This window comes from Muntiacus reevesi, chromosome 1 (assembly GCF_963930625.1).
Source record: "Muntiacus reevesi chromosome 1, mMunRee1.1, whole genome shotgun sequence".
Lineage (NCBI taxonomy): Eukaryota > Metazoa > Chordata > Mammalia > Artiodactyla > Cervidae > Muntiacus > Muntiacus reevesi.
This window is the reverse complement of record NC_089249.1, coordinates 53,564,710-53,578,757: the sequence shown is the minus strand read 5'-3', so window position 1 is coordinate 53,578,757 and position 14,048 is coordinate 53,564,710. Positions and strand designations below refer to the sequence as shown.

General features: G+C 52.4%; 1 protein-coding gene across 2 annotated transcripts in view; it reads left to right on the top strand.

Annotated features, from left to right (window-relative positions):
* Positions 1–14,048, top strand: part of TMEM184B (transmembrane protein 184B) — a 50,223-nt gene that overhangs the window by 20,139 nt on the left and 16,036 nt on the right. For both annotated transcript variants that reach the window (XM_065943764.1, XM_065943754.1), the window contains exons 2-3: positions 5,828–6,077; positions 7,599–7,764. In XM_065943764.1, coding sequence (XP_065799836.1) covers positions 5,886–6,077; positions 7,599–7,764 — 358 coding nt within the window. In that variant the 5' untranslated portion in view covers positions 5,828–5,885. The remainder of the gene's footprint in view (positions 1–5,827; positions 6,078–7,598; positions 7,765–14,048) is intronic.

Genomic DNA, 14,048 nt, shown 5'->3' with positions numbered 1-14,048 from the left:
CCCATGCCCCCTGCATTGGCAGGCAGATACCTATCCACTGAGACACCAGGGAAGTCCCTATATTTTGCATTTAAAAAAAAATTATTTATTTATTTTTTGCATTTAAATCCATGATCCATTTTGAATTAATTTTTGTGTATGGTGTAGGGTTTAGGTTCAGTTCAGTTAGTCAGTTCAGTCAGTCGTGTCTGACTCTTTGCGACACCATGAACTGCAGCATGCCAGGCCTCCCTGTCCATCACCAACTCCCAGAGTCCACCCAAACCCATGTCCATTGAGTTGGTGATGCCATCCACCCATCTCATCCTGCGTCGTCCCCTTCTCCTCCTGCCTTCAGTCTTTCCCAGCATCAGGGTCTTTTCCAATGAGTCAGCTCTTCATATCAGGTGGCCATATTAGCTTCAGCATCAGTCCTTCCAATGAACACCCAGGACTAATCTCCTTTAGGATGGACTGGTTGGATCTCCTTGCTGTCCAAGGGACTCTCAAGAGTCTTCTCCAACGCCACAGTTAGGTTAAGGTTCTTTTTTTGGTTGGTCTCTAGATATCCAGTTGTTCTAGCTAGTACTATTTATTGAAATGATTATTCTTCCTCCATTGATAAACACATTTATTTTTGCATACCTACCATGCACCTAATGTGGGCTTCCCAAGTGGCTCATCAGTGAAGAACCCACCTGCCAATACAGAAGATGTGGGTTCGAGCCCTGGGTTGGGAAGATCCCCTGGAGGAGGAAATGGCAACCCACTCCAGTATTCTTGCCTGGAGAATCCCATGGACAGAGGAGCCTGGTGGGCTATGGTCCATAGGGTCACAAAGAGTTGGACATGACTGAAGCGACTTAGCACATGTACCTAACAAAATTGGCAGGAATTCTCATGTGCTATCTATTTCAAAGGTGTCTTCTTCTATTTTTAATTTATTTTTTATTTTCTTTAACTTCTTGTTTTATATTGGAGTATAACCAGTTATACTCCAATGGGGTCGCTAAGAGTTGGACACAACTGAGCGACTTCACTTTCACTTTTCACTTTCATGCATTGGAGAAGGAAATGGCAACCCACTCCAGTATTCTTGCCTGGAGAATCCCAGGGACGGGGGAGCTTGGTGGGCTGCCGTCTCTGGGGTCGCACAGAGTCGGACACGACTAGAGTGACGTAGGAGCAGCAACAGCTAGCATAGAGACTCAACCAGGTCCACACGTTGCATTTAGTTGTAATGTCTCCTTAGCCTCTTGTTCTGTTACTGCCCCTCAGCCACCTTTGTTTATAAGCCTTTGATTCCTGGGAGAAACCAGGTCCTTTGTCCTATAGAACGGTCCCATGGTCTGGCTTTGCTGCTGCTTCCTCATGGTATCATTTCATCTGTTGTGCTACCCTCTGCATTTCCTGGATACTGGTGGTTGGTTCTAGGGACTTGCTTTGATTCCAGTTCACTTTTGGGATGAGGGTCCTTCCTAGATGATGTCGTGTGTGTTCTATGTACCCCATGCCCCTCTTCTGTGATGTTGACCTTGACTGTGGCCTGTTTCATACCTTATCAGATTCCCCAGCAGCCTCACCCAGTGGTTTTATCATCCACTGATGATCCATATCTATGTTCATTGTTTGTATTAGGAGTTGCAAAATGATCATTTTTGGGTTGCATTTTGTCTTCATTTACTAATGGGACTTGTGTAAAGTGGAAACTCCCCTGATAATGATGTTGTTACCTTCAAATATTATAGATGAAGCAACTGAAGCTCTGAGACATGAAGTCAAGCTTGCAGGTGGTGGAGTCCAGTAGGAACTCGGCTTGGTGACCTCACAGCTGGAGCTTGGGTATGCTCCTTGGAGCTCTGCCCAAAGCCGCTGCCACTTTGAAGCCTTCCCCGACCCCTCTCCCCAGCCTTGGCCAAGGCGGTTGGTGCTTCCTCGGGGCTGCCTGGGTAGTGGGCATTCCCTTGTGCAATGTGGTGGGGGTGAGGCCTCCAGGTTCCCCAGTCACGTAGAGCAGGCGTGTAGAGGAGCTGTGAGTCCTTAAACCTGGTCTTCATGCCCAGCACAGTGTCCAGAGGCCTCAGGTAGTGTTTGCTGGAAAGATGACTCCAGTGTCTCCCCTCAGGCTCTCTACCACGACCCTGGCAGTTTAACTTCAGTTGATTAAGAACATACAGGCGACCTGCTAGAGCTGAGGTTCTGAGCTTCATCTGTGAGTCCGCCCCCTCTGGTGTGTGTGGGTTGCGTGGAAAAAACGCAACTATGGAGGTCCTTTCCCCTGGGGAGCAAAACCCCCTACTTCTCCCAAGTCTGAGGTGTCACCAGGCCAGCGTCCTGCTCGCTCTTGGGACCCAGGCAGGCAGAGCTTCTTTCCAGGAAGGTGCCTGTCCCAAGTGTGAAAGGATGGGAGCCCGTGCCCACCCCCTGCCGCCAGCGCCCACACTCTGTGAAGTTTGCGGGGTTTAGTGCCATGAGCTGCCCAGGGTCCCGGAAACAGGGCAAGCCCTTGAGAGCCGCCTTCACCTGCCTCTCTGGGTGCCGGGGACCCTGCGCCTGTAAGTCGGAACACTGCCTGAAGTGTTTGGGAGGTTACTATGAAAATCCTAGAGTTATTTGGTGGTACCCCCAGAAGTATTTTGGGGGTTATTGTGAAAGTTCTTGAGTCATTTGGTGGAACCCCCAGAAGTATTTTGAGGGTTATTGTGAAAGCCCTCGAGTCATTTGGTGGTACCCTGGAAGCTGTAAACACCCAGTTTCACTTTGTTCTCCTCATCTCTAAGATGCAGACAGTCCTACTTACTTCAGAGTGGCTGTGAAAAAAGGCATGAGATCATGTGGGGGGAAATGGTTTGTAAACAGCGAGGGCCGCCTGAGAATGAGGTCAATGGTCTGTAAATCACGGGGCCCCAGCACGAGACACGGTCAGAAACGTGGCTGGTGTGGGCCAGGCTGCAGGAGCGCCCGCCGAAGCCGCGGCTTCCCCTCCTGGGAAGTACCTCCCTCCGCTTCGGGCTAGGAGTCAGGGCCCTGGTGAGACAGCTGTGACCCCCGTCCTGGAAGGGGGCTCTGAAACCCAGGGGGGCAGCTCATCCACAGCCCCCGTTGGTAGACAGTAGGCACCTGGAACATGTTCTAGGACCCGGGTTGAAGTCCTGGGTCTGATTTGGAGGCAAGTCACCCGCCCTCTGAGTGGACTTCTTGGGAACCAGATGACCGACATAAGGAGAGCACTCGAGGGAGAGGAAGCAAAGCCCAGCAGGAAACCAGCCTCACTGAATAATGCCCTAGCGGGTCACCCCTTGGCGGGGCCAGAGCTCAGCGGTTACCCCGTCTCGGGAAGTCTGTACAGTCTCGTCGGCCCTGCTGTTGGTCGAGGACAAAACAGCCTTTGACACACCCAGTCCTTGCTCAGAAGGAGAAGATGGAAGCATGTCTGTACTTCCTGAAGCCCCCCCCCCCCCATTTCCTTGTGTTTATTCATTTAATTTGGGATGACAGACAAAGATGATGATTTACAACCCAAATCTTCTCTTTTAGGAAATATTTCTGGCACTGGTTTTCAGTGTTGCAACCATACTTACAGGAGCTATTCTTAGACTTGTCACTGTGTCTCTTTTTCAAAGCGCCACCAGTCTTTATATAGACACCTCCAGTTTTGAGTTTCTTTATATAGATGCCCTCTCCAGTTTTGAGTTTTTAATCGAGATTCTTCTCTTGGTCGGCGCGTTAGAGATAGTTTATTTTTACAGGAAAATAGAAACACAGGGGGCTCTTCCAGGGTAAAAACATATAGCTAAGAGCTGACATGACTCAGATGGGGGCAGAGGGGTGGGGAAGTGTGGGAACAATCCTCTTCTTCGTCTCGGGTTCAGGATGCACCTCGGGAAGACCCCAGGAAACCTCCTGTTGGTGTCGGTATCTTGTAACTCAGACGGGGAGGGCACTTCGAGAGGTCATCTGGGCTGACTGCAGGGTTCAGGCTGGGGTGGTTGGGTGTGGGGGGTTGGCTGTTTTCTGGGTCAGGCAGTGGAGACCCTCTGGGGTCCACTGAGCCTGTGCAGACACACAGCTGGTCGTGGTGGAGCTGAGGCTTGAGCCTCAGCCAGGGCTCTTTCTTGTCTCACCTTCGCATCTGTTTGCATCAGTGGTTGGACGGTCACCTGGTCCATTGCAGGTTAGTCTAGGGCCTTTGCTGCATGGATGCTCCGTGACCCCAGGATAGCATTGTCCAACCTGTCAACAGGTGGCAACACTGAAAAGGACTTCCGTCAGGGCCATGGGTCTTGGCAAGTCTTTGCGGGGGAGTGACCGGTTCTGCTAGAGCTTTCCAGGTGCTTCTGATGGAATGGCTTCACTGTTTGAGAGTGATGCCAGCCCCCAGCCTGCCATTGGCCCTTGTTTGTAAACTTGCCAGGAGAGCCATAACAACAGTTCTTCTGTAATATATGGTTTCCTTCCAATGTTAAACTATTAATTTGTTACCCCAGATACTGAAGTTGCTACCAGGAAGTGTGGGGCCAACGTGACAGTCCACGTGGGGTAACTGCCCGGGACGCTGGAGTGCCATCCTGTGTCCCGCCCACTCCCATCTTTACTTTCCCCACCCAGAATCTTCCTTTATGTCAGCTGCCTCAACCCTGTTCTTTGCTTCTCTCTGATGTACGTCAAATTCCTTTTGAAATGAGGATTGGAAATCGATGGATGATAAAATAAACATTATAAGTGGTCTTGGTGCTAAGCTTGCTGCAGGGGATTCCAAGATGGAAAAGTGGTCTTGCCTTGAAGAGTGGGCAGACTTAGGAGGATAAATGCAAGCAAATGACAGCGGCACGTGTCATGTAGGACAACAGAGGCGGGTGACATGCATGGAAGTACCTAAATGGGCAAAGTGAACAGGGCAGGCTTTTAGGAAGAGCGGTCCGTGAGCTAAATTAAAAGGTGAGCAGTTTGGAGGTGGGGAAGGGCCACAAAATGTTCAGCACGACACAGCAGGATGGTGAGGACCTAGTGTCAGCTGTTAGGAAAACTGGGGAGAAATATCAGAGAAAAGATACCTGCCACTAGAGGGGGTGCCTCGGCGCTAAAGTGACCCTGCTAGACTTTAAAAGAGGTGTAAAGATGGTTGGAGACCACAGACAATCACTGAACGCCCGCTCTGTCCTGTGCCCGCACTGACCAAGTGCCGGAGATCCAGTCCTGAGCAGAACAGGGCCCCTGCCGTCAGGGAGCTAGTATCTGGTGCGGGAGACAGACAACGAACACGTGAGTGATGTACGGTTTGTCAGCTGGAGTCAGGTGGTAATGAGTGCTCTGGAGAGAAATAGAGAGGTCAGAGTGCCTTGGGTGAGGGTGGTCATATTTGAATGGGTGGTCAGGGCAGAGGCCTAAAGTGTGTGTGGGAGGTGCTGTGTGGTGGGGCAGAGGCCGTGCAAAGGCCCTGTGGTAGGAGCAGGCGTGGCTTGTTGGAGCCACAGCTGGAATGGAGGATTATGATGGGAATGGACTTGAGATCAGAGAGTGTAGAGGGCCCATCAGGCAGTCTGTGGGCCTCTGTAAGGACAACAGCTTGTAGTCTGATGGAGACAGGAGCCATTGGAGGGTTTTGAGGAGAGGAAGGGCTCAATCTGACCGATGTCTTAGAAGGTTCACTTGCTGCTCTGTGTGGATGGTGGGGCCAAGGAAGAAGCAGAGAGATCGGTCAGGAGCCTGTTCCATTAATCCAGGGGCTGGAGTGAGGCATGGTCAGGGTCTGGTCACATTTTGAAGAGAGATGTAAAGCCTAGAATATTCTTTCCAGTACCGCTGCTGACACTGGAAGGAGGCTAACACTGTGGTTCTCTTTTTCTAGGCCAGCTCGTCGTTAACTCTGAGGCTTTCTCTCAGGAAGCCCCCTGCTGCTGGGCACCATGACCGTGAGGGGGGCTGTGCTGGCCCCAGATCCAGCGTCGCCCACCACGGCAGCAGCCTCACCCAGCGTCTCCGTGATCCCTGAGGGTAGCCCCACGGCCATGGAGCAGCCCGTGTTCCTGATGACAACCGCTGCTCAGGCCATCTCTGGCTTCTTCGTTTGGACAGCTCTGCTCATCACCTGCCACCAGGTACCCAGGCCAGGCGAGCCAGCAAGCCCCAGCCCTCCGGGGAAGGTGGTCCTGAGAAGTTTCTCATCCAACATAGTATTAGTTAGGCCAGGCCAGGCTACACTGCAGTAATAAATAAGCCCTGAATCTCAGGGGCTTCCCCGGGGGAGTCGGGTTCTTGCTCAGCCAGCCCAGTGCCGGTCAGTTTCCATTCTGTGGCTCCAGCATCTTACAGTTGCAAGACACCATCTGTCTGACAACTGCAGGGAGGGGTGTGTGTACAAAGTATTTTGAATATTTCACTTTCTCAACCAGAAATGGTCCACCTCCCATGGGCCAAAACTGGTCACGTGTCCAGCCCAAGCTATAGGGGACCCTGGGAACTGTGTACAGGGTGGCAGTGCCCCCTGTGCAGATGAGAAAATTGAGACCCAGAGAGGAAGGAGGGAGGAGACACTAGCCTAGTCACATACAAGTTGGTGGAAGAGCTGGGACAGAAGTCAAGTTTCCCATCCCCCTGGGCTTGCCTTCCCAGGGGAGGCTGCCGTGGGCTGGGATGTTCCTTGGCTGCCCAAAGAAGAAGGTTTGAAGGCTGCTCCGTGAGGAGGGAGGCTGATCCCATTCCGGTCCCAGGGTTCCCCATCCCTCCTAGAACCCGATTGCCTCCCAGGCGGCTGGCTCACAGCAGATGGGAAATGCTTCGTCTTCCTCCTCCCGAGCACAGGGCTTGGCTGGGCCAAGCATGAAGTCATGGGAGCTGGTACGAGGGAGACTCTGGCTGCTGGGACTGTTGCATCGTGGTTAGAGCCGTTCTTGGCATTTGTGTGCAGCTTTTATTTTTTCCCCTGCTTTCTAAAAACTGCATTGCATTCTCCCAACTTGCCAGCGAGGCAGGCAGCGCTGCCCCTGTTCAACAGATGGGAAAGTGAGACCAAGAATGAGGCTGTTGCTGCAGCCACTCAGCCAGAAAGGACTTCCACCTTCTGTGGAAGCGAGGGTCCTGTCTGTCCCGCCCTCTGCACCATAAGTTAGTTAAGGGACAGGGCAGGGTGGGCCACCACCTGAACACCTGTGTTTTAGCTCCATGCCCCAGGGGCAGGTGTTTAGAAAGTCTTGGAAGTGGAGGGACAGTACATGCATGTTAATCTACTCCTGCATCAGGCACCTGGTTCCCAAACCCAGCCATGCACACATCCTGGTCCCCAGGGAGCGTGTCATCGCTGTGGACCCCAGCTCATCCCTGACTGATTTGCATAATCTTGGGGGTGACCTCATGGCCCTGGGTCTGTGAGGCAGCCTGGCACCACCGCACTCAGCCTGTGGGCTTCACGCACCCCTTGGTCGGATGCTTACAACAGCCTCACCTGGGAAGTGTATGTCATCACAGTGGAGAGAGGAGGACGCAGAGGCTCAAGGCTGAGTTAATGTGGTGGTCCCCGTGCTAGTTGAGGGCAGAGCCGGACCCGGGCGAGCTCCTCCTCCTGTGGAGCGGGCGGGCCGTGGTCTCTGGGGCTCCGGCTGACCGGCCCCCTCCGCCCCCAGATCTACATGCACCTGCGCTGCTACAGCTGCCCCAACGAGCAGCGCTACATCGTCCGCATCCTCTTCATTGTGCCCATCTACGCCTTCGACTCCTGGCTCAGCCTCCTTTTCTTCACCAACGACCAGTACTACGTGTACTTCGGCACCGTGCGTGACTGCTACGAGGGTGAGGATGGCTCAGGCGGCAGCCAGAGGGCTGTGGGGGAGGTGGCTGGGAGCTGTGCACCCCCACTTTGGGAGCTAGAAGACCCTCTTCCCGGCTTCCTCCTGGAGGGGCCACCTGTCCCTTCTTGACCCCCTTCAGGGTTTTCTACCCAGATACCAGCACACATGTAACCAGGTGTCACCTGCTGAGATGCTTTGTGACGTGGCCCCCAAACTTCTCCGCAGACACCGGGGATCAGGGCTCCTTTCTCTGCTGGCATCTCTGGTGAGGGTGGGGGTAGCAGATAAGTGACTCATTGGTAGATAGAAAGGGCTTCTCTTCTGTGGAAGGGAGGGTCCCGTCTGTCCCACCCTCTACACCATAAGTTAGTTAAGGGACAGGGCAGGGTGGGCCACTGCCTGTTCACCTGTGTTTTAGCTCCACGCCCCAGGGGCAGGTGTTTAGAAAGTCCTGGAGGTGGAGGGACAGTACATGCATGTTAATCGACTCCTGCATCATTCACCTGGTTCTCAAACCCAGCCATGTACACATCCTGGTCCCCAGGGAGCGTGTTATCGCTGTGGATCCCAGCTCATCCCTGACTGATTTGCATAATCTTGGGGGTGACCTCATGGCCCTCGGTCTGTGAGGCAGCCTGGCACACACCGCACGCAACCTGTGGGCTTCACACACACTACATACAGGTGGGTAAGGGGCTTGTCTCATGTGTGGTGTGGACACATCACTTGCTCCTGTGCTGAGCTCCAAGTACCCGGCCAGGCCCCGTGCTGGGCTCCGGGCAAGACAACCCTCACCCCGCCTGCCGTCTGGGAATCTGTGTGGCCTAAACAGCACAAGGAGACAGGGATGCTCTCTCCCAGTGGCCCTGCCTGGGGATGGGGGTGGGATGGGGCAGGGATCAGGGTCTTAGAGATGAGTTGGCATCTGCCAGGCAGTGGCATGGATGAGCATTCATTCTGGGCAGAGAGGAATCTCAGTGTGCCGGTTTGGGGGTGTTGGGAGCTGTTGTGGGGGGCAGCCACGGCCAGGGGAGAGGCCAGTGGCTAAAGGCGATGGGCCTGGGAGGCAGGGATGGGGACGTACACAGCCTTGGGGGCATAGAAGGAAACGGAAGTTTTGTTTTACTGGTGATACACAGGAATTTGACATGACTGGAAATTGCAGTTTAGAAAATCTCCAGGTGCTGAGTGGGTGAAGGAAGGGGAGGCCAGAGACCCCAGGACAGGTCGCAGTCCAGCGATGCTTCGGCCTGTCCCCAGGCAGGCCAGCAGGGAGAGGAAGGAGGACCCCTGAACTCAAGATCCCTGCTCTGACGCCCACCCTCCTCAATAGTTCTATGCTTTCCTGTCTCCTGCCCGTACCTGCGCTGATGGTTTCGGGTAGAATGACCAAACATGGTTTTCCTTATACTGAGGCTCTGACCACGACTGATTATCTGCTTCTCAGACCCCGGAGAAGGAGGGGGCGGCGCTTTGTCCTGGCCCTGGATATTGGAGTGCAGCTTGCTTGGCCCCAAAGAAGCTAGAGTCTCTCCTCTCATCTCACTTTGAACATGTGTATCCCTGAAGACTCGCAGGGCACAGGAAGTGGCCTTTGAACTTGAGGAGATAATGCAGGCACCCGGTGGGCCCCCCTGGCCCTGCAGCCATGCCGGCCTCCTTTCCCACCCAGCCCAGCACATCCGTTTTCCCAGTGTCTGCAGAGCTCTTTCATCTTGACTCCAGCATCTCCTCAGAAAGGCCTGCCCCTGGCTCCGGCTCCCAGCCCCTGTTTGCAGTTAAGCATGGGTAGCGTGTGAGCCTGATTTGCTCCGTCTCCCTCGTGGACGGTCAGTTCCATGAGAGCAGACATGGGCAGAGAGCACAGGCAACAGAGCCAGCAGGTGAGAGGTGCTCGCGCCCTCTGTATGTTTGGAACGGATAAAGGAAAACTCTGAGCTTCCACTGCAGGGGGTGCAGGTTCAATCCCTGGGTGGGGAACTAATAAGAGCGTGTATGCGGCTTGGCACAGCCAAAACAAGAAAAGACTTTATTAAACACCTGCTACGTGCCTTGCAGTCACCCACGTGGGGCCTCGCTGAATCCCCAGGGCTGGAGTCCCTGCCTGGCTCTGTCAGGTGAGAACGTGGCAGCTGGGCGGGGCCCCTAGAGCCTGATGTTCCTGGAAGCGCTGGAATCCCCCGGGAAACCACTGGGCACCTAGGGAGTGGTAAAGCCTGAGGATGGGGACGGTGGGGCTCCCTTTTCTGTTCAGCTGCCATTCTCGCCACGGTGCCCAGGAGCAGCCTCTGCCCACCGGTTTCTTTGGAAGCAAAAAGCACTTCCCTCCTGGGGCCCGGGGTGGGGCTATCCTGTGTGATGATGGGGGGACAAGTATAGACTCCCTTCTCTCCAGGGCCCTGAAGACTGGGGCTCACGGCAGAAGTGGGGACCACCCGGGGCCCCCAGACCATCTCACTCTGGGCCCCAGAGGCAGCAGCAGATGGTCGGCGGCTACTCCATCTCAGAACCCTTTTGTTCAGGTCCAGCCCGGCCTATCCTTCCAGCCACACGAAGGTCCTCACAGGAAGCCGGCTGCCCTGCGAAGCACATCTCCTAGCAACGCTATTATCTGCTTGGCCTCTCCGAAGGAGTTTACAAACAGTGCAGCAGCTGCCGTGGAGTTCAGGCTGCCCTCCGAGTCCACCAGCCCGCAGTGTCTGAGTTGGTGGGCTGGGCCCTGGCCTGGCCTTTTCCGCACCTCCTGCTTGGTGCTCTTATCTGCAGCTGCCCGCGGGAGCCGCCCCCACAGAGTTGATGATGGGGTGTGTCCCTTAAAAGTCAAAAAGAACCCTCCTCCCACCCTTCCTCCTCATGTCCCAAAACTCGGGAAGGGACACACAAATTGACTGGGCTGGGGGCCTCTTATTTCAGATAGAACCAACCTGTTGTGTAGCCCGGCTCAGAGCCAGACTCTCTGTCGGGCCTCTTAGAGACATTTGCTTTCTTTTTTTTTTTTTTTTTAAACAAAATTTAAACAACTAAGATTTTACTTTTATGGAAGTAATATGTGCCCTTGGTTGAAACACAAAACTGCCCCAACTCCTCCTCACTCTCAAAGTCATCCCACTTTCAACTCTTGAAACTGGTTTCATTTGTTCCAGTGACCTAAAAATAGGCTTTTACTGTTATTTCTTAGCTTTTCAGTTTTATGTAGTGTTACATAGTGACTTCCTGCTGCGGAAGGCTTTTTGTTTTGGTTTTGGGGTTTTGTTTTTGGTCACGCTATGCAGCATGTGGGATCTTACTTGGTTACCCAACCAGGGATTGAACCCATTCCCCCTGCAGTGGAAGTGCAGCGTTTTAACCACTGGATTGCCAGGGAAGTCCAAGGAAGGCTTTGAGTTAGGCATCTTATCTCCAACTACAGTGCACACACACACGCACACACACGTTTTCTTTCCTTCCTCTTTTTAATGTGATCGTATCCTGATTTTTCTTAGTCTGTGTTCAGTGTGTGGATTAAACATCTGTAACTGTTGTTCAGGGCTCAGCCTGACAATGACCCAAGACGACACTTCCTTGTTCCGCTTTGTTTTCCCTCTGGTTACTACTTGTCTACCCCTTTGGCTTGCTGTTTTCTGTCTCTTATCATTAATTTATCCCCCGAGCACTTCAGTTGAATAAAAAAAGAAGCCCTCCTGTCAGTCTCCTAGTTCCGGGTTTTCCAGGTGGCGATCCTCCTGGAGCCCTGCCCTCCTTACCCCCATCTGGACTGGTTGTCCTCGAGGCCTCTTACTTTTCAGCTGTTGTCCTGGGTCTTGCCTTCACCGTCAGTCCAGGAATCCTGCCTTCTTTCCGGTCCTGAACCGCCTGTCCCCTGGGTGCCATCTTTTCCACATTTGAGGTCTGTTCTTTTTGGTGAGCACACATATTCAAGGGGCTTCCTGAGAAGATAGGTTGCATGGGAGTTCTGTTTTTTTGAAATCTGAACATTATCTGCAGATATCTTTATTATCATGTTTAAGTTTGTTGGTGTTCAGTGGGGATATGATATCTGAATTGAAAATCATTCTCCCTCTGAATTTTGAAGGTGTGTTTTTAACTGTCTCTTAGCTTCCAGTGTTGTTTTTGGAAAGTCTGCTGAATCCTTAAAGCTTGTATGTAACTTTTTTTTTTTTTTTCTCCTATCTTTTAGGATCTTGTCTTTATCCCCGTTGTTCTGAAATCTCACGAGAGATGGGGTGTTCATCGTGCAGGGCATCTGGTGGGCTTTTTCAGGGTGGACACAACTCATATCCTAAGGTTCTGGGAAATTTTCCTGAATGTTTCTTTGATAATTCCTTCCCTTCCATTTTATCATCCCTTTCTGGAATAAGTTAAGTAAGATGTTGCACTTTTGGATTGAGCCTCAAATTTCCTTTACAGTTTCTTGACATTTTCCATCTCTTTCTTTGTTCCGCTTTCCAAGAATTTTTCTGATTATGTTTCAAATCTTTACCTTTGAGCTTTCTGTTGAAGGTATTATTTCCTTTATCATGTTGTAAAATGTCAGGCGCTCTTCCCTGCTCTTTTCCCCTTGTTCCTGGTTTTGTTCTTCTCTCTCTGGGGATGCTAAGTACATTTTTCTTCTACTCCCCACATTATATCTGTCTTTTGAGTTTCTTCCATTTGTTTGCTTACTTTGCTCTTTGACCTTTGAGTAAGAAGCTTTCCTCAAATGTCTGGTTATCTTGGCTAATTTTTTTTTTTTAATATATTTGAGAATGGGGCTTGGGCTTTTCAGGTGGCACAGTGATATAGAATCTGCCTCCCAGTGTGGGAGATGAAAGAGATGCGGGTTCAAACCCTGAGTCAGGAAGATTCCCTGGAGGAGGAAATGGCAACCCAGTATTCTTTCTTGGGAAATCCCAGGGACAGAGGAGCCTGGCAGGCTACAGCCTGTAGGGTTGCAAAGAGTCAGACATGACTGAGCACACACACATAAGTAAAGGAAATACCAATTACATGTTGGAGCCCAAAATAAGAAATCTAAAACAGTGGAAAAGAAGAATGGGTCTTAAAACTGCTGGGCCTCATCCCAGTTGGGTGGAGAACGTGGATAGGACCTGGAACATTTCCTCTGCCTTTTATTTACTTATTTATTTATTTATTTTTTACTGCAGCATATGGGATCTTATTTCCCTGACCAGGGATTGAATCTGCACCTCCAATAGTGGCAGTGGGGTGTCTTAACCACTGGACCACCAGGGAGGTTGCTCCTCTGCTGTTCGCATGCAGTGGTGGGGTAGACAGTACATGAAGGCTCTTTGATTCTGGGCCTGTTCCCCCAGAGAATAATGTTCTTGTCGCCTTCTAGGAGGAGGACGCTGAGGGGCTGATCTATAGCTGGGAAAGGGCCCTGGGCATCTTCCTGTCTGTATGTTCTGCAAGTCTCTGCATCGCTGCCCTTAGCTGGGCCAAGTTCTGTGAGGGCAGAACCATCTCAACTGTCTCGAAAGGAAAAAGCCAAGAGCGCCACATGGAGACTGGTGGCCGGTGTTTGCATCTGCACCCACAGCCATCAGAGCTGCCTGGCGCGCCCGGTTACACAGGTTCCTGGGGTTCTGTGGCTCCCTCCTGTCCCCAGGTCAGCGACCATGCCGCACCTTCCAGAGCTTTTGTGACATCCCTCTGCCTCATGGCACCTGCTGCCTCTGGGGCCATGTCCTTGCCTTTGAAGGTTTGTACCTTTGCCCCCAATTCCTTCTCACTCAGGGCCATTTCAGGGGAGGATGGAGGTGAACCCTGTGAATTGGAGGTCGTGATTCCACTATTGAGGGAGAAATGGATGCTTGCCCAGTTCCCCTAATAGAAGTGTTAGTTGCTCAGTCGTGTCTGACTCTGTGACCCCATGGACTGTAGTCCACCAGGCTCCTCTGTCCATGGGATTCTCCAGGCAAGAACACTGGAGTGGGTTACCATTCCCTTTTCCAAGGGATCTTCCCGACCCAAGGATCAAACCTGGGTCTTTTACATCGCCACTAGATTCTCTACCACTGAGCGTCTACTACCTCGTGAGGGCCAGAATTCTCAGAGCTGGGGCTGGACCGCCAGGGTGTGCAGGGCAGGCAGACGGTGAAGGGGTGGAATTCGGCCCCCTTGCCTGCATTTAGTGTTTGATTGGGGTAGGGGGTCACCCCTAAAGATGACTCTGAGACAACCTGGGGAGCACGGTGGTCAGAGAGGTGCAGATGGCTGGAGCTTAGATGGGGGAGACCCTTCCTCAGCTACTTCATGCGGGCACTGTCTTGTTAATAAGGTTTG